We start from the raw sequence: 19437 nt of genomic DNA, 5'->3' as shown, positions 1-19437 counted from the left end.
CCCATCAGAACATGCAGTGAGTTCATAAACAAACGATGGGAGAGCTCAAAGCTCATTTAACTTATCAATAGCCGATGAACGATAGGGTAAGGAATCTCTTGTGTAGCAGTGGCGAAAAGACGATATGGAAAGAGGGCTCTTTATACAAATGAGGAACCTGTGATGTGCCTGTGACAAGAACCGACACCAGGGCTTCGAAAATCTCTGATTCACACAAGCCCACCCCACTTCCCCACACAGAAATGAGCACACTGAGCAATTTCCCCTCCGCAATAAACAAAACAGTTGTGCTACAGCTTTGTAAACATGCGACGACTTGTTTGGTTTGTATACTTAAAGGGAATTGCAGTCACAGGATACAAAAGAGGCAGGCCGGAAGACTTCCACATTTACTTCCTCACATCAAATGATCGTCCAGCATAACAGTGTAAGTAAACAAGTAGTTTTGAACACTCACGCTGCCATAATTTGAGAAGGCAATCCAGGCCTCTTTCTCAGGAAACTGCCAGTTTAATAATGACCCTGAATCTGCCTGCCATGCTGCACTGCCCCAACAGCACGCAGCCGGGGGCAGGTCAGGACACTGCCAGGACTTGCACTGTTACAGTCATTCTGGTAAAGAGTCATAATGGGGAGCAGAGCCAAGTCTGACAGATTTCCAGTAAGGAATGCGTGGCCTGATTTCTCTAACACCCGTTTCACACATGAAAGTCACTTCATCTCCAATCAGAGCTTACATACAGAAACCTCGGACCCACGTCAAGGCAAAATCAGTCACATTTACAGAGATATGCTGAAGAGACTGTGTTTACCACACTCCTGTCCTTCCGGGATTTCACTATATCCGAGCCCTGGTTTAAGTAGCCAGTCCCATATTTTGTTTTGCTTTTCTGTTACCTCACATAACGGCCGATTTAAAGAGATCTGTAACACCTGGTGGACTGTGGCGCTCAGAAGCTGGAAATCTGTGGTAGCTGTATTTCAGGAGACTGGGCACAGATGACAGAGCAGCTTTCGAAAAGCACAAGAGGCACATTTTAGTTGAAAAAGGACAAAAGGGGGTTTTCTTCAGCTTTGCTGCACATACTGCCAGCTGATCACAGCCGACAGCAATAACAAAAGACTCAAGAAAGGACTAGACTCTCTTCACATCTGACATCTGTTATAGTCCAGAGGAGATTATTTCAACCTCCAAACACTGTATATGTGTCGATACCTATATTTAGATATATTATGCACCAGAGTAGTGCACCTGATATACTGTATACCAGGATGGACATACAGTATATCCCAATAGCTGGGTATTTCTACATATATGTATTAGTAGTGCACAAAATACCACAATAAACCACCAGTCTTTTATTCTAAGGAGTTGCACTAATTTACTCATTTTAACCTTTTTAAGTATAACCGTGATAAATGCAAGAAATGCAAGTGGTTAGCAATTCAAACTGAAAGAAATTAATTACCAACTTCCCTTGTAAAAAGGATCAGAACATGTATCTCTCACACGGTGGTTAAATTAAGAGAATCTGATTTTATTATTTATTCACACATGCAGAGAAAATTGATCGCTGACAGCTATCATGTCAAATGGAGATGATCGCCTGGATGGATTGGGAAACAGGAAGCAGCAACATCAGCAAAAACAAAGCAATCTTCTATCTTTCAGTGTCAGTGTTTTGCTACGGCACTTTGTGCACAGCCAAAATACTGCTCCATTTGTGCCAACTACTCAGTAGTAACTAGTAACTATATAAATACTCATCTTGTAACTACTGAGGCTGTCCAGTGGGAAGTACAGCCTAGACTTTTGGACTTATTTGTTGTGTTTGTAGGGAGGCCAATTGCACAGAGATACAACATGGCTACACTGCACTGATCAGGGTGGCACCAGCCTGCAGTTGCTGAATAGTTTTGACTATTTATAAGGGGCAGCGGCAAAGATAAGCCAATGCCCCTGAATGATATTCAGCTTTTCATTTGTTCTCTGATGCTTGACCATGGACAGGACTTATCTTCAGAAGCCAGGAATCCAGGCCAATTCAGAGAGATATGGCAGAAGAATTCAAACTCCAGCAGGAGAGACAGCCACGGTGCGGACAGTGGGACGCTGCACTGCTTTCAGCCACCCAAGAGGAATGATACCAGTCAGCAGGTACTGAACACAAGGGCGGGCAGTGTGCCAGACCTCTTGGGTAGCCTCAGAATGAAAACCATGAGCAGAAGAAGACATGCAAAGTACAAACAGGAACTGGACTAAAAACAGAGATTTTTTGCTGTTGGTGGCACTTTAAAAAAAAAAAGCTGTAGCAGAGCAAAGAATGAAACTAGACAATTCACTTTCAAAATCACAATGGGGCATGTCAAAGTCTCGGGGGACTTGAGAGTTGTTGTTGAGTTTGGTGGCCCAAACGGGACTATCAAATACCTGCTGGTTAAATGGCACTGTCCCTTTGACACTGAGGGTAAGAACCCCTCCTGCAGAAACCACTGACCTCTCTCTTGCCAGGCCTGAGGAAACCATTAGCAAATCCCCAGTCCTCCCTTTCCGCTAAGATAATTGAATATTGTTGCCATATAACTTTCTGACCATCTTCTTACATCTGTCAGAGGAATGTTAGAGGAATGTACAGTGGCCACAATGCTCTTAATATTTTATTGCTGTTCCTCAGTAGACAATGTTGATCTGTATTGAGAGTTGCTCAGTCTTGGGTCCCTTGCCGTTAAGTGTAAACACTAGCACCCACGACATGAGGAAATACAAACTCCACCTCCACTTCTGTGTTGCTGACACTGCACTCTTCATGTCTTGTCCAGCCCAATCTGACATGACCGAGTCTATTCTCCGAGTGTTCAATTGGAATGGAATGGATGGGCACCAGCTGGTGGAAGTGAGACCCAGACAAGACAAAAACTATTATTGATGGGCTGTAAATGCAAATTCCCCAAACATGATCAATGTAGTACCTGCAGCATTAATTACGGTCCCCATGTTGTTGTTTTTGGCTTTTTATTGTGCTGTATAAAAACAACACACAATCATCTTTCACGCAGACACATTAACAAACATGAGCATCTAAAAAAATCTATAGTTAAACTACATTCCATTAAAATGTCTCTCAGGGACTCTGGCCTGCGACAATCCCCTCCCTCAAAGTGGCAAATTATCCTTGCAGTAGCTTCCCGACACATTCTGTGTCGACTTCAAAATCCTCATGCTCACCTACAAGGCTCTGCATGGCTTGGCACCTCAGTTCCTGTCTGAGCTATTATCGCCCTACTCCCCACCTCGCAACCTTCACTCCTCTAATTCTGGTCTCCCAACTGTCCCCCAAGCCCGTCTACACTGATGACAGGGCCTTCTCCTCTTATGCCCCCAAGCTCTGGAACTCTCTCCCCAAGGATCTCAGAGAGTCACCTTCTCTGAACTTCTTCAAATCCAGACTCAAAACCTTCTTCTTTAGAAGAGTCTTTACTGAACTGGTTCTGTTCTTTACCCCTCTGCTCCTACTGTAATAAAAGTACCTCCATCTAGTGTCTCCTCTGCATACTCTCGTGTTCATTTTTTATTGTTTATTTTTAATTGTTGTTGCTGCTGTTGTCATTCTGTAAAGCGCTTTGATGAGCCCCCTTTAAAGGCGCTATATAGAATAACGTTTTTTATTATTGTTATTTGGGTTCTCAGTCACTAGAATCTTCTGGCTGTCGGAGCAGCCCTCGGCACTGTGTCTCTCAGAGGGCAGGCACACCTCCGTGCAGCACATCTCCGTGTCCAGGAGCTGCTGGGAAGTGCTGTCCAGGAACTGGAAGGTCTGGCTGTGGAAGCGCTGGTGAGGCTTGGGCAGAGGATGTGCTCAGTGGAAGCGTGGCCTTAGCCCAGAAGACTGGGGCAGCACTCCAAGATGGAGGCTCCCTGGTGATGACTCCATAGTTCAGACTGCTGTGTCTGCCCAGGGCCCCCACCTCAGCCAGGTCAATCGAGGTCTCTCCCATCACAGAGGAATGGCTCTAACAACCTCTCATGGGGAACTTGAAGATGGAAAATCGGAGGTACAGATAAGTGGGATGCAGGACTATTTTCCCCAATGAGTTAAGAACCCAACTTTCTGCTAAGCTTTCTTTTGATTTACATTTGCATCATGAACTAGAACTGATTTCAGTCACCAGAGGAACCACCACAGGAACACGGCTAAGCACAAACAGGACAAACCTCCCTTCCTGTCTCTCCTGATCTGCTGGTTATCCTGACAAACTGAAATAGCCTGAACATGGGTTCAGAAAGCCGCTGCCCATGTTACTGAGTAGCACTTGCCAGTCTGATCACTTTACCCCCGTGCTGGGGTCTCTACACTAGATGCCTGGGAAGTTTTGAATTGGCCATAGTAGAACTTGTACGTTTTCATGAATTAAGACCTTCCAATCTTGAGGAGCAGCTCAGTTCTCCTGCACCAAATTACTCACAGAGTTGGGAATCTGCTAGTGTGATTTACCTCTTATTCCCAGTCATCAGTTTCAGTGGGCTGGAAAGTGAGATTGTAGTTTCTGTGTGTCTGGTTTCCAGAACTTGCTCCCAAACAACATCAGAAATGCTGCAATGCCAGATTGTTTAGAATCTGAAGGTGTTTCATTTTGAATCTACTTTTGTGTAATGCTGTTTAACTGGATTTCTGCTTGTGAACAGCATTCATGGCATAAAGTGTGCAACAGAAGAACAGATTGTAAAATTCCCATTTTTACAAAACAATAAATTGTTTTGTATTGTAAATACCATTCCTATGCTGTAAGTGTATAAGGTGACAAAACAACAGCCTGATTAACAAGAGACTGTAAAAATACTGAACAAATGAATGAAGAATTTTTACTGCATTTGTGAAATTTAACCAAAAATAATTTTCCATGAATCACCTGCAAAATATTCAAACTCACTGCCACTTTTTATTTCTGCAGGCCCTGACCATATCTGTCATGCTGTACTGGTTGAAATATTTCTTGTATTTTCAGAGCTCCAATTCAGAAATGGCTGAAAACTCAGGACAGGAAGAAACCAGTTTGTTTAGCAGCATTTCATAACGTGTAAGAAATTACAAATGGGTGAAGAGAAAGTAAGTCGCCGTTCAGTTTTCTCTCGGTTCATTGTTTAAAAAGCAACTTTCCTGATCAGAGCTTTTTAGTTCATTCAGAATTTACCTCAAGCCTTCTGGTTGAATCCCAGCCCCATGAAGACAGGAGGTTTCAGAGCAAAATAAAACTGCAAGACGCCCCCGAACATTTCCATTTTCATATGATTTCATTTCATGAAAGACATTTACCAGGTGGTCTTCATGTTAGCGGCCTCTAGTGTATGGTATTTTGTTAAGTAAGCCCGAAAAAGACAGGACCCACTGGAATACAGTAACAATAATAACTGGACACTCCACTCAAACCACCAGTATGCAGCCCCACCTGGATGATGTGATGGCAGCACTCAGTGGGGAGGAGAGCAGAGTAATGAAGCCAATTCATAGAGGGGGATTATTAGGAGGCCATGTTTGATAAGGGCCAATGGGAAATTTGGCCAGGGCGCCAAGGTGACACCCCTACTCTTTTCGAGAAACGCCCTGGGATTTTTAATGACCACAGAGAGTCAGGACCTCGGTTTTACATCTCATCTGAAGGACGGCGCCTGTTTACAGTATAGTGTCCCCGTCACTATACTAGGGCATTAGGACCCACATGGACCACAGGGTGAGCGCCCCCTGCTGGCCCCACTAACACCTCTTTCAGCAGCAACCTTAGTTTTTCCCAGGAGGTCTCTCATCCAGGAACTGACCAGGCTGACACCTGCTGAGCTTCAGTGGGTTGCCTGTTGTGAGTTGCAGGGTGATATGGCTGCTGGCAGTAGGTCTTTGTTGTCTCATCCAGGGATGTATAGAGCTGCAGCAAATTATTCAGCACTCTCACCAGCAGATGAACTCACTGACCATCTCAGGATATAGGTACAGGAAAGACGCCTTTGTTTCGGTGTAATTAAAAACCCGACAACAAAAGTCTCGGCGTACCCAGTGGACTACTGAAGGAGCATGTTTAAACATCAAAGTCAAAATAAGAAAGTCCCCTCTGCTTTGGTTAAAAGGTATTTCCTGGCACACAAGGGGAAGGAGTAAAGGTCTCAGTGGGATTGTGGTGAAATGCCACTGATAATGTGATACGTGGGGTTGGTCTAGAAAAAAAAGGTATACACTTTGAAACATCATCCAAGGCTTTACTGTGAGCTAATAAAACAGTTACGCAATATATAATATCAATGAAACGATTCCTGGAAAAAAAGGTATATCAGCACTTCTGTATCATGGTTTCCAGACCATGCAGAATTAATAAATATTTATTGCACCTTTAAATACTGCTGTGTTCATCACAAAATCACACTATCTACAGGAAAGCACAATTAGATAGGACTATATAAAAAATATATATATACTATACTAACAACATCACTGTGGGGCCTGCAAATTCCTGTTGTCTGAACACAGCTTCAAACCTCCACTGACAGACTTCATACTTTTAAGATCTCAGAACAGGCTTTTGGTATCGGCAGGAGCTGTGAAAAAGCATTTAGACAACAAAAAAAGCAGAAGTGATTCCTGTCTTATGACTCTGTTATTTCCTTGGTTGTGCTCTGGAAAGGCCAGCTCCAGAAGCCGTCTCTGGGTTTCCCTTTCTGCGAGTGCCTACCATACTGCGTGAGGCCTGCGAGAAGGGTTTTACGTCTTCAAAGCCTGGCACTGCTCCAGGTGGGCGAAGCTCCTGATGATGGGATGAATTAAAGAGTAGGAGCGCTCTTTCTCGCACCTGGGCTTGTCCTCAGCTCTGTGTTTTACTGTCATGGAACATTCTGAACTTCCTCCTTCAGCTTCTCAAACGTGCCACCTCAATGCCCAGAGGCAGCCGTGAGAATGTGTCCCAACACCACGTTCACTTAAGAGGAAAGATGATTCATTTACAACTCAGGCAGGCTACAGTATACACATAAATCTAGCACAACTTGATAACAAATGAACGAGTTCTTTATTTTTTCTTGAATGTTTAACTTCCTCATGACGGTAATAAAGATTGCAGTGGGTAGAGCCAGTTAAAGGTTTATCAGGTCTTTAAGATAAAGGGAAATATCTCAAGACAGGATTTCTCCTAGTTGCTTCTTTGCTGCTTGTGTTGCTCCTCCCCTATGGAAATCCACAGCACTAGACTGCGTCCAAGCCTCGCTCATTACTGCAGAGGGCACTGAATGTTGTTACCCAGACGTCTTCCAGGTGCCCACTGACAAAAACACAATACACTGCGCCCCCAACAGCCTGATTTGCATTGCCTGTCCCTCGGGTTTCGAAATCAAGGCGGTGCTCCTACAACACTAGCGGCGTTTTCCTCTCCGAGCTGTTGATCGCCCATGGACCTGCAGTCTCCATGCCTAAGGGAGAGATGCCCATCTCAGACGTGCTCGTTCTGTACTGAAGGTGCACTGGTTCTCTTTGACTTTGCCCCACAACCCTTCACAAAACCACTGTGATATTTCCCCATCACATAAACGTCTTTCAGGTCAACACACATTTCTCTATTTAAAGCACTATGCTGCATCAAGCTTTTTCATATTCTGTGTAACTGCAAATTCAAATACCTCCATTCAACCCATGAACAACAAAACACTCTGAACTTCCTACATCAACAGCTTGTCTACTTTAATTCTACTGCATATCCTTCTAAACACTTTTACTGCAGGCCCACTTTAGCATTTTAGTCATGGCAAAGCACTTGGATAGGCCCTTCGTTGTTATAAATGCCTCTCTGAAAATGAGACACGAATCAGAGAGGACCCAGGCAGGCCTCTCATGCAGAAGAATGGAACGTCTTAATGCTTTTCACTTTGGTCGACTGTGCAGTACATACAGAGCCTTGCGAAAGAATTCAGTCTTTCCACATGATGTCCCTTTTTGTAAAACTACCAATTAAAGCACACGCTTTGTCAAACTGAACATTTCATTCCAAACCTCAAACTGAAGACATCTATGGAAAAGATGAAGTCAGAAGTAAATGTCAGCAAAAAATTAAATAGGAAAAAACAGAAATATGTTGGTTGCATAAGTGCTCAGAAGCAGGAACTCGGCATTGGGCAGAAGCCCCTCTGGCAGCAAGGACAGTCGCTCATCTTTTTGGGCAGGTCTCTACCAACTTAGCACACCAGCTTTGTGCAGTTCGTAGCTCCTTCTTCTTCACAGATTTGCTGAAGCTCTCTCGGCTGCTTGGGGATCGTTTCTGCACAGAAGCCTCCAAGTGTTTCTCACAGATTCTCAGCAGGTTTCAAGTTAGAACTCCGAGCCATTCAAGGGCATTCACTTTCTTGTTCTTAGGCCACTTCAGCGTAGCTCTGGCCTCCTGCTTTGGGTCACGGTGCGGCTGAAAGGACTGAAACAGGTTTCCCTCTAATGTTTGGCTGCATTATGCTCAATCCATTTCGGAAAGATTTAAGGAATGGGCAAAGGAAAAAGATCCCTGTTTTTGTCACTCAGAACCTGGCCATGCTCCATTTCCTGCCACAAAAACAACGAGTCTGAAACCCACCCTCTACAAGTTTGAGTGTAATTATCATCATCATCATCATATGAATATGTAATACAAGGTTATTTTTGTGTTTGACTTCAATGTGATTCGGCATCTGTTCAATGACAGGAACAAAACAAAACCCACCACACAAACACAGGAGTAACTAGAAACTGTAATCCAGTAGTAAAATAAAAATAAAAAACTTGAACACCAGCAGCTTCTAGCTCCAGTCCTGAAGAACGTTTACCTCTATATTTTCCCAGCACCTGTTCTCTCAGCTGAATCCCAAACTGACTTGGTGACTTTTGGAACAACCACGTCACCAACTCCTATGGGCCCTGCACAGCAAAGTACAACACCAATTTGAATACTGACTGCCCCTGCTGATTCAAATAAGATGCCATTTGAATCTGTAAACCTACAGAAAGCACTTTCTTCATCATTAAATTCTTGGGTGTCATGAGTTCCCAACGTCTGCATTTAAGGACTGATGTCAAACGTGGAGACCAAAGCAGTCACCAGTTTTTAAAACCTTCAAGAAAACCCAAAAGCCTTGCCATGCTGCTGTAGCAGACTCCTTATGCAAATATTCAATCAGACTCATGCAAAATGTTTAGATTTAAAAGTCATTTATGTGCAAAGTGAACTTCTGATGCGAAAACAAATCTTCACATTATACTACAACATTCTTAGAAAAAAGGCAAGTAGGATTTTCAACCTCATTAACAAGAATATTAATTATTTTCTTGTAAATCAGAGGATCTTCATTGCTAAGAACTCAACCAACAGTACTTAGCTACTGCAATTTTATCCTCGTTACTCTGTCCTTCACTGTGTATCAGTTCTTTGTGTGCAAATTCAGAAATCCTCTCTTGATATCTGACTATGGATCTTCCAAGCTTAGTTTCCTGTTAAGGTGCTGATGTTTTTAAACTCATTACTTGACAAATGTTAAAGCCCTGAATACATTTCCACCCCAGATACTAGAAAATATAACACTGAAGAAAAAACATCATAAAAACGCCATGCTAGAAATGGAAAGTACTGTACTATGATTAGACAAAAACCACTTCACCAAGTGTTACACCAAAAACTTTCCCCGCCTACACTTGCTTCTTTGCTTTTATAATATGTAACCTAAATTAAATGGTTCTACTTCACTGTACTGGAGGCTCGTAGGCTTGAAATCTGATCTGTACAGTCAATTCAAACTCCTGTTTTAACAGAGAAGAACTTTATCACATTCTCAGCCCTGTAAAGTAACACAAGCTGGAATCTGTCACTGGATATTTACAGCAAAGGTCATCTTAGTCATTTATTTCAAACAGATTTTTGCACGTTTAAATGCTGTTAATAGTTGCTCAGCGGTTCAAATAGTTAGAAAAGATAACAAGAAGGAACATTTACAGATATGAATGTATGATCAGCATTATTATGATGTTCAAATGTAGTCTCATCTGTCTCTCCACAAAACTAGATCCCAGTTACTGGGTTGTTTAAAAATACATAATTTGAATGGCCGCTCAATTTTTTTTAATCCTACAATAAGCACTAAAGTAGTCTTGTTTTCCTAAAACACTTTAACACCTGGAAAGTCATGCCAGCCTTCTGTTGTGACACCAGGCACGGATGTCACTGTATATCTTAAGCAGCAGGACATCTCTGTGCCAAGGCTGTGAAAGGCAGCTTGGTAGCACAGGGCTCTGTACATACTGTACCCTCAGTTACACCTTGCACTACATACAAGAGGAAAATTAAAGAAGGTGGATGTACTTCAACTCTGGATCCTGGTGGAAGACATTCCTCAACAATCCTAAAACTGTATTTTCCTTGTCCCCCAAACCATCTTACAATCTGGTGGACTTTACTTGGAAACATAAATAAAAAACCTCAAACACAACTGCCGTTTGCCAGACTAATACAAGAGGTGAGGTACAAGGTGAGGCAAAACCTCTGCAAGGACATCGGGATTTTGCAGCCAATATAAAAACATCTCTGGAGTCACAACACTTAACACAGGTGGGTAGAAAGTAGAAGCCCAGGGAATTGTTTCGATTCTTGCAAGTAACCTTTGTAGTGTCCAACTGTTACTCAGTGCAGGGAGCTTGTCCCTGCTTCCTGACACATCAGGCCTACAGAACGTCTGTTGTCCCCAGTATGTACTGTATAGGGATTTCATGTGTGAAAACAGCTTTGTGCTGTTCTCAATGAGAACCGTGACCCCAGGGTCAGGGGGTGTGTTCATTATTTCAGAACAAACACACAGTAAGTAACTTTAGTGTTTGTGTAACCATGATTCGGAACTGAGGAGACGTGATCAGCAGGATCTCATTACTCTGGCTCTGTGCACGCAGACCCCTTCATCGTGTGTCAGACGTGGGACTCCTGGCATAAAAGGAGCTCAACCAGATATTCTAATCCAAACAGCAGGCAGAGGAATGGGTACAAAATACCGTAGGCCTGCTGTGTCAGAAACTAGGGACGAGCTCTCTGCTCTGAGTAACAGTAGGACGCTACAAAGTTTACATTCAAGATCACTTTATTGGCCATATACAATTTCTTGTATTAGGAATTTGTCTTTTCAGAGACCCCAACTTGCTCGCCATGAGACACTTTTATATGGCGCCCCTGGAGTAGCTGGGGTTAAGGGCCTTGCTCAGGGGCCCAACAGAGTAGGATTACTCTGCCGGCCGCAGGATATGAACCGGCAACCTTCCAGCCACAGGCGCAGATCCTGAGCTACAGAGACACCACACCGCCCCCAATGAGCCACCACATTGCCCCCTATCGTTCTGTTTCTACCTGGGCTCCTACATTCCAAACTCCTGTGTTGTTGTGGCTTCAGAGATGTTTAGGCCACTCTTTTCTATCCTGATTATCATGTTGTGGCATCCCAGAGGTGGCATCTAAAAGCAGATGAAGTATGCTGTTAATCTGCAACACCAGTATACAATATGGCTACAAATCATCCTGTAATTTTCAATTAAATTTCTCCAAAACCGAGAATCGTCAAAAAAAAGCTTGATGATTTTTTCGTAAATCAGAGGATCTTGAGTCTTCACTGCTAAGAACTGAACCGACAGTACATAGCTATTGCATTTATTTCCTTGTTAATCACTCTGTATCAGTTCTTTGTGCTGCAAATTCACAGAAACCCTCTGTTGATATCTGACTATGGATCTTCCAAGCTTAGTTTCCTGTTATGGTGCGGTTATTTTCAAACATATTACCTGACAAATGTTAAAGACCTGAATACATTTCCACCCCTATACTGAAAAATATACTAAAAAATATCATATTGAAATAAAAAGTGGATAAAAACACTATGTTGGAAATGTAACGTACTGTACCATGAATAAAGAAAACACGTCACCAAGCCTTACATCAGATCCATGTTACAAAAGAACATATGAGATGGTTATAAATCATTCTGTAATTTTTAATTACATTTCTCCAAAACTGAGTTTTGTCTACCAGGTTTGGTGACTAGGTAAAGAACTGGGGATTAGTTTCTGGGCTTGCCCAGTTGGTTTTAACTTTGCATAACTTTATTTTTGGAAATATTCCTGTACTATGTTGAATTAAAAGTTTATTAGTTTCACAACAATTTATCTACTGCATTATCCATTATCTCTTCCTATGGCATTTTTCTTTTTTCACGTGCAGACATTTAAAATATTTGCCTGCCTGATGATTTCCATTGCAAATGAATCTGCAAGGATAGCTTGAACAAGTACGCTAGTGATCTCCTTGTTATTCGCTGTAAATCTATTTGTTTGGGCTGAGGAGGTTGGTTCCTCTCTCCTGCCTGAGGAGCTGAAATCGCTTACTGGACAGACATGAGCTGCTATTATTGTGTAATTACAGACATTTACAGACCCCATCTCTTCTACTCCCTGCATGTAAAGACCCCCATCTCATCCTGAATATAAAGCAAATAATATTCCCTCCGACCACAGTATTTAATCAAATACTGACTGGTTCTGACTGGTTCATGATGCGATATAAACTGAAACTACCAATAAATCAAAAAAGGAGCCGTCAAAAGCCCTGAGCAGAGGGAGGAATGCTGGAGAAATCGCATGCCCACTGTGACCTCTTTTCTACAGCGAACACACAAGCAGACGTGTCATACACTGAAAGGGAAATGTCAGCAGCCCACAACACGTGACATTTACCTCACTACTGTAACCCCATGAAGAGACACGGGAAATGAGGGTTGTCTTTCAGACGTGACACATTGTGGAGCCCAGGTCTGTGCTGCTGACTAACGGGCAGACCCCTGAGGGCCTGACCACTGCAGCACAGGCACAGATATTTTAAACAGGGTTTAAATCCACCCAGTGTGTTGTGTACATTGTATTATGCATTAGCCTTAGTAATTTGCACTATTTGCATGAGACACTATGTGTATCCTGTCTACAATGTCTCTGTCAGTGTCCTGTCTGTATTTGCACCGCGGACCAGGAGGAATGATATTTCGTTCCAGTGTATACTTGTATATGGCTGGAATGACAAATAAATTTGAACCTGAACTTGATGTGATGGCTTTGAAGCCCTCCGAGAATAGGAGAGTGACTACATTTAGACGGGCTAATTATTCTCACAGGTTTTGTTAGGGAAACCATTAATCCTTCCACAGCCTAAGCCTGAAGAAGGCTTAATAATCTGATAGGCAAACAGCTTCTGCATTTAGAATCTACCATGCAATGTAAATACAAGTAAAGACAAGAAAGTAATATTCTAAAGCAGCCTAACTGACCATTTGAGAACAATAACGTTTATCAAAGGGTTCGGGAAACGTATGCTACTGTATACCTTGAAAACAACTTGGATAATAAAGGCAGTACCAAAGTACACTATGACAGCATAGGTTTTATGAAGCATAACACCTTATCTAGGAAGGTGGAGCAGAACAAATAAGTTTGCTGTAAGATTTACTGAAGAATTTAAAGATAAGCTCCATTCCATGTAAAACTAAGAACAATCTTTACTTAATCTTGTGTGTGCCAACGCCGCCCTAAATGACGTTGAGAATGTAGGGCAATGGCTAATAACTCAACTTGTGGTTTTTTTTCTGTTTTTGCAAGAAACAATACATTTACAGAATATTCATTTCCAGTTTAATTACTTATCAAGACAAGAATCTGGGCAAAACGTTTCGGAACAAATTTGCCATTCTAAGTACGCAATAACCCCTCAGTTTCCTTGAATTATCTGACCTCACAGTGTCTGTTATCATGATTGCTAAATTCCTCAGAAGTAAGAAGGATATCTGGTGTACTGACACACACCTCTGCACGCTGGTACTTCACAGAGTGGGGCTATATACTGTACAACCTCACCCTCAACATCAGCAAAACCAAGGAGCTGATCGTTGATTTCAGGAAACTGCAAACCGGACATGCCCCTATCCACATCAACGGGACTGAAGTGGAAAGGGTCAGTAACTTCAAATTCCTTGGCGTCCATATCACCGAGGACCTCACATGGTCTCTCAACACCACCCGTCTGATCAAGAAAGTGCAACAGTGCCTGTACTTCCTAAGACGGTTGAAGAAGGCTAAAATATGTCCCCAGATCCTCACTAACTTTTACAGATGCACTACAGAAAGCACACTGACAGGCTGCATCACAGTGTGGTATGGCAACTGCAGTACTGCTGACTGCAAAGCCCTACAGCGGGTGGTGAAAATTGCCCAGTCCATCACTGGGGTTGCCCTCCCATCCTTACAGGATATTTATGACAGACGGAGTTTGAGGAAAGCCCTAAGACCCCACAAACCCCAGCTACAGACTGTATGACCCTCTACCATCTGGAAAATGGTACCAGAGCATTCGGGCCCGGACTTCCAGACTCAGAGACAGTTTTTACCCTCGCAATATCAAACTACTAAACTCCCTGCCTCTCTCACCTATGATCTGAACCTCACAGTGCCTTCTTTCTTACCAAAATCTCAAACACACATTGAAATCTACCACTACCTCACGTCAATAAGTTCACTCCCCATAATTTTCTATCCTTTATTTCATTCTGTTAATGTATGTTATTGCACATCTGATGTTGTTTTGCACATTACCTGATACCTTTTGTTGTTTTGCATACTGCCTCTGTTGTCTCTGTCTTTCTTTTATAATAATAATAATAGTTGCTTACACTTATATAGCTCTTTTCTGGACACTCCACTTAAAGCGCTGTACAGGTAATTGGGATCCCCTCCACCACCACCAATGTGCAGCCCCACCTGGATGATGCGATGGCAGACATAGTGCGCCAGAACTCTCCCCACACATCAGCTATCAGTGGGGAGGAGAGCAGAGTAATGAAGCCAATTCATAGATGGGGATTATTAGGAGGCCATGATTGGTAAGGGCCAATGGGAAATTTGGGCAGGACGCCAGGGTTACACCTCTACTCTTTTCGAGAGACGCCCTGGGATTTTTCATGAGCACAGAGTCAGGACCTCGGTTTTACGTCTCATCCAAAGGACGGCGCCTGTTTACAGTATAGTGTCCTTGTCAATATACTGGGGCATTAGGACCCACACAGACCGCAGGGTGTGCGCCCCCTGCTGGCCCCACTAACACCTCTTCCAGCAGCAACCTTAGTTTTTCCCAGGAGGTCTCCCATCCAGGTACTGACCAGGCTCACACCTGCTGAGCTTCAGTGGGATGCCAGTTGTGAGTTGCAGGATGATATGGCTGCTGACAACTGTATTATACAATTGTATTGTTGGTTTTTTTGTACTACTTATCATCTGAGAGCTAGCTAAATAGCATTTCATTATACCATACACCTGTGTATGAGTATAATGACAATAAACTTGAACTTGAACTTGATAAGGTGGCAAGGCAGGAGAGTTATGAAAACATGGCAGGGAATGTAGGAATAGATGTTGTGTGTGTTGTCTAATGACGGTTTCAACTGAACTATGTGGAAGGGCACAGCTGGAGGAGTAAGTCTCCGAGGAACAGCTATCTTTGTGACAGAAGTTATGAATACAATCCAGTATTGTACAAGAACAAACTGCCCTGTGGGAGACTTCCTTTGGAGCAGATTCTTTAATGTCAAAAACTTTATTCTTATCTCAGCCAAGCATATTTATCCAGATTTCCCCTCGCTGTGAATCCACATTGCCAGATTGTTTCTTTTCTAGGAATTTAGAATCGTCCGTTGTTTATCTTTTATCACAAACCGATCCAATTTGGAATCGCCACAGCTCAGGGGAATGACCTCTATAGGCCCAGAGAGGAAAGGAGAAAGTGCAGACAACCTCCTCCAGAAAGGCCCTCTCATTAGACACAGCTCATCGGCTGATACTCTACAAGCTCCACAGAGGCACTGTTATTGTTTTACCATACAGTACGATGTAAAGTCAACATATGTATATTTCAAAGCTCCCTTATTTTCCATTTGCTCACCATTCGAGAACAAAGACAGCGTGTTTATCAAAAGGTTACTGCCTGAGCTGCACGGGAGCCCTGTACTTACATTTTTTACATTCTTATTCTAACTCTGCCAGTTAAAACGCATTTATCTTTAAACCTTCAAATACAGCCCCATGGTAAAGGCAACAGCCCCACGTCAGGCTGTAAGCTCTGTGCAGAATCCCTTGTAAGACAAATGGACCGAGTCTGGAGGCCATGTTACTCAAACACTGCCCAGCTGAAAAGCCAACATTCGCCATCGCCGAAAAAACTTGAAGAACTGGATTGTAGGGGACCTGGGAAAGATTTCTTTCCCACACAACAGAATGTTATCATTCTAAGGAGCTAATGCAAAGGTCACGATAACCTTTCGCAAATGCATAGAGTTAACTCCCAGGAGGAAATCTGTGCAGGGAATGGTTAGAACAGCAATCAATTCTGTAAAACTGTACTGTCAGGCATTATCAATGATTTTGGAATTCCTTTACCATGAAGGTTTCCACGTCATTTAAACCTTTTGTTGAAACACTTAAACCGAATTGCATGTCGTTTTTTTTTTTAACAGATAAGGGATACCTGTTTAATACCACAAAGCATAACACGTTGCCTAAACGCTATTTCGTTAAAATATATTGGAAGTATTCACAAGAGGCTGTTTCACTCGCGCTGGGCGCTCGCAGACGCCGCAGGTAGGTCAGGCAGGTACAGGACGAATTCGGGCATTGCGCCCAGTGCACATTCGCAGTAATACAAAGCTATTTACGCTTTCCACAAAAATTGCCAACACCCCCTCCATTAAGTGACCTTACGGTTAGGCCATCTTAGGAAACAGTTTTCCCGGCTGGAAATCCCCCGAGCGTGACTGAGGCCACAGCGGAGTCTTTCCTGACGCCGCGCTTCGCTTCGGTTGAACACCTGTCTGGTCTTCGACCGGCCCGACGGGTTGTCCGACGAGGCGCTTGACGACGGAAAGTGAAACACCTCACAGCCTTCGTACAAACTATGAAGCTATAATATGCGATGGTGCCGGTCAACCATTTTCCCCTTAGTTTCTAAGACAGACGTGCTCCTATTTTGGGACTGACCTCATGTAAACAGAGGTGGTTCCCTCTCTGGCTTCCAAGAAATGTAGATATTCACATTTAGACCATAGAACAAAAATCAGCATTGCGAATCGACACTGAATAACAACAGTACGTTTAAAGTTAAAATACCTATTTTCCCTGTAAGGATGGTCTAGGTTGTAAGCGCTCCGTGATTAACAATGACGACACTGAATGCGAATACAGTACGCAAGGACGCAAGGATACATTTTGGGATCGGCTCCCTCCCAACACAGGACTGACGGGTTTACGTGTCCTGAACATTTAAGTAAAAAAACACAAGCAGGCAGACAGCTTCATCGCTGACACAATTTTGACTTCACGCAGGGTACTTACCCATAGCGCTGACAGTCCTCAGCAAAGTAGAAATGAGGACAGAAAAAGACAGAGCTCTGATCCTCCCGGCCAGCGCAGCGTCCCTCATTTTATTCAAAACCCCTCAATCTTGTTCACGAACAGCAGATGATCGGCGTTAAGGCGGGGGAAAAAACTGAGACCAATTGAGTTAAACAAAAAAGAAAAAACAAGCATTGGCTTTTTAAAGCGATTGAAGTCTTGCTTCAGCAGTACGGCGACACTTCCTATATGACTGACTCGCACACAGGGGCACATGAGACGTCGACGCGTGTGGGGCTGGGTTTCTGCTCTGAGCTCACCGACGCGACTGGAGCGGAGAGAGAGAGCGCAGGATCCAGTTAGCCTCCACACAGTACCTCTCTGCCCCTGTAATTCTTTCTCATTCCTCACCAGCGGTGGGAAAATATATATTTTTAAAAAATAATCCATTAGACTTAGAAATGACTTGTATAACGGATTTCTTTGATAAAATATTGAGTGGTCAGAGAAAATTGATTTTAAGAGCATGGTGTATTGCTAGACATAGTAATTCTACACGCCCCCACGCACACATAAAGTCTTGTTAATGTTAAAAGTAATCATTTGCACAAGCTACCTGTGACTGTAATAGTGGATTACACTATTTTACTTAGACCCAGAAGTCAACACTTTCGATTTCACCACACAGATTATAAAACGATCATAAACTGCAGAAATCAGGAGTCACTTGCTCTGGATTCGACCATTTTTTCCCTCTCTTGTGTATTGGTCCATATGAGAAGTTGGTGATTGTATTGTGACAGCTGCCAAGATAATGCGCTGATCGAAAGATTTTTGTTTAGAATCATTTCAATTTTTAGCTTTTGTTCAAAAATAACTCAAAATATATGACCAGGCAGAACATGGTGGAGACATATTCTCCCAACCCCTGACGATGGTATTGATTTTCAATAGTTGTGTACAGCCTGTACTTCAACACTAAACTTCAATTCAGTTAATTCACATGAATAATGAATCATGGACACTCACCGTGTGTTCACTAAAGTCAGCAGCAAAGTCATTCATTAGAATAGGTGGGTAGCTGTGTCAGCATGCGTAGGCTGCAAAGGAACGAGTAATAGGTTTATTCCATGTTGAAAAAAAGAAGAAAGAAAACACAACGTTTCGGCCTTGTTGCCTTCTTCAGGTTGCGGACAAGGCTCAACTTTGCTTAGCCTATTCAGAGCAACCTCCAAAATTTATAGCTGCCTGATTTTATATAAAGTTTTTATACCAATTTATACAGCCAGAGACAGTCTACAGCATGGGTATTCCCAGCTGGGTTTCAGTTTCATCCCCTAGCCTGCGAGTCAAGAGTCCAGATACCCTAACCCCTGCCTAAAGGACTAAAGCTGCCTTTTCTCTCCTGTAAGTGAGTCAGACAAATGTGGCGGACCTGAAGAAACGAACATTCGAGATGGGAAAATCCCCTAAACTTCCACCCAGGATCACAAGTCAGAAGTCTATGGATTTGACTACAGATGCACACTGTCCTGCAGCGCACAGATCTGGATGGACTGTCTAAAGGAAGCTGAGACAAGTCTGAGCCCCTGAGCAGGGAGTAGCAGGGGAATGCGACTGCAGAGGAAATGATCCACATTGTAAGGAAGTGACCGCTGTCAGGGGGTTAGGTACGCTGCACATCAAGCAGTCCTGGGCTCTTACTGACACTGTGGACACACATAGATGGTCAGATGCAGCGCAGTCTTGCACTTGTATCAGGAGGAAAATGTATAAGACACTCCTGTAAAAGACAGCAGCAGCACAGTAGATGTTGCACAATCTGGTGTTGTGTTGCAATCTCTGTGCTGTGACAGCCAGAGACTGACCTCCATTATTTCCCCTACTGTACTTCCACAGACTGCAGGCTCCTTTCTCTGAATGATTTGACCCCTAAGCAGCTGCCAGGAGGGCTCCTTTCCCTGATACTCTTTATATGCACAGTGTGCACAAGAGT

At 43.1% G+C, this 19437-nt stretch overlaps 1 protein-coding gene across 1 annotated transcript in view; it reads right to left on the bottom strand.

Annotated features, from left to right (window-relative positions):
* ifngr1l (interferon gamma receptor 1-like) overlaps positions 1–17734 on the bottom strand; it is a 34067-nt gene extending 16333 nt beyond the window's left edge. The window contains exon 1 of the mRNA XM_088610711.1: positions 17442–17734. Coding sequence (XP_088466837.1) covers positions 17442–17529 — 88 coding nt within the window. The 5' untranslated portion in view covers positions 17530–17734. The remainder of the gene's footprint in view (positions 1–17441) is intronic.
* Between the last annotated feature and the right edge of the window lie 1703 nt (positions 17735–19437).

This window comes from Lepisosteus platostomus, chromosome 17 (genome assembly GCF_059453375.1).
Source record: "Lepisosteus platostomus isolate fLepPlt1 chromosome 17, fLepPlt1.hap1, whole genome shotgun sequence".
NCBI classification, from domain to species: Eukaryota; Metazoa; Chordata; class Actinopteri; order Semionotiformes; family Lepisosteidae; genus Lepisosteus; species Lepisosteus platostomus.
Note: the sequence above shows the minus strand (reverse complement) of the source record. Positions and strands in the feature narration are given on the sequence as shown.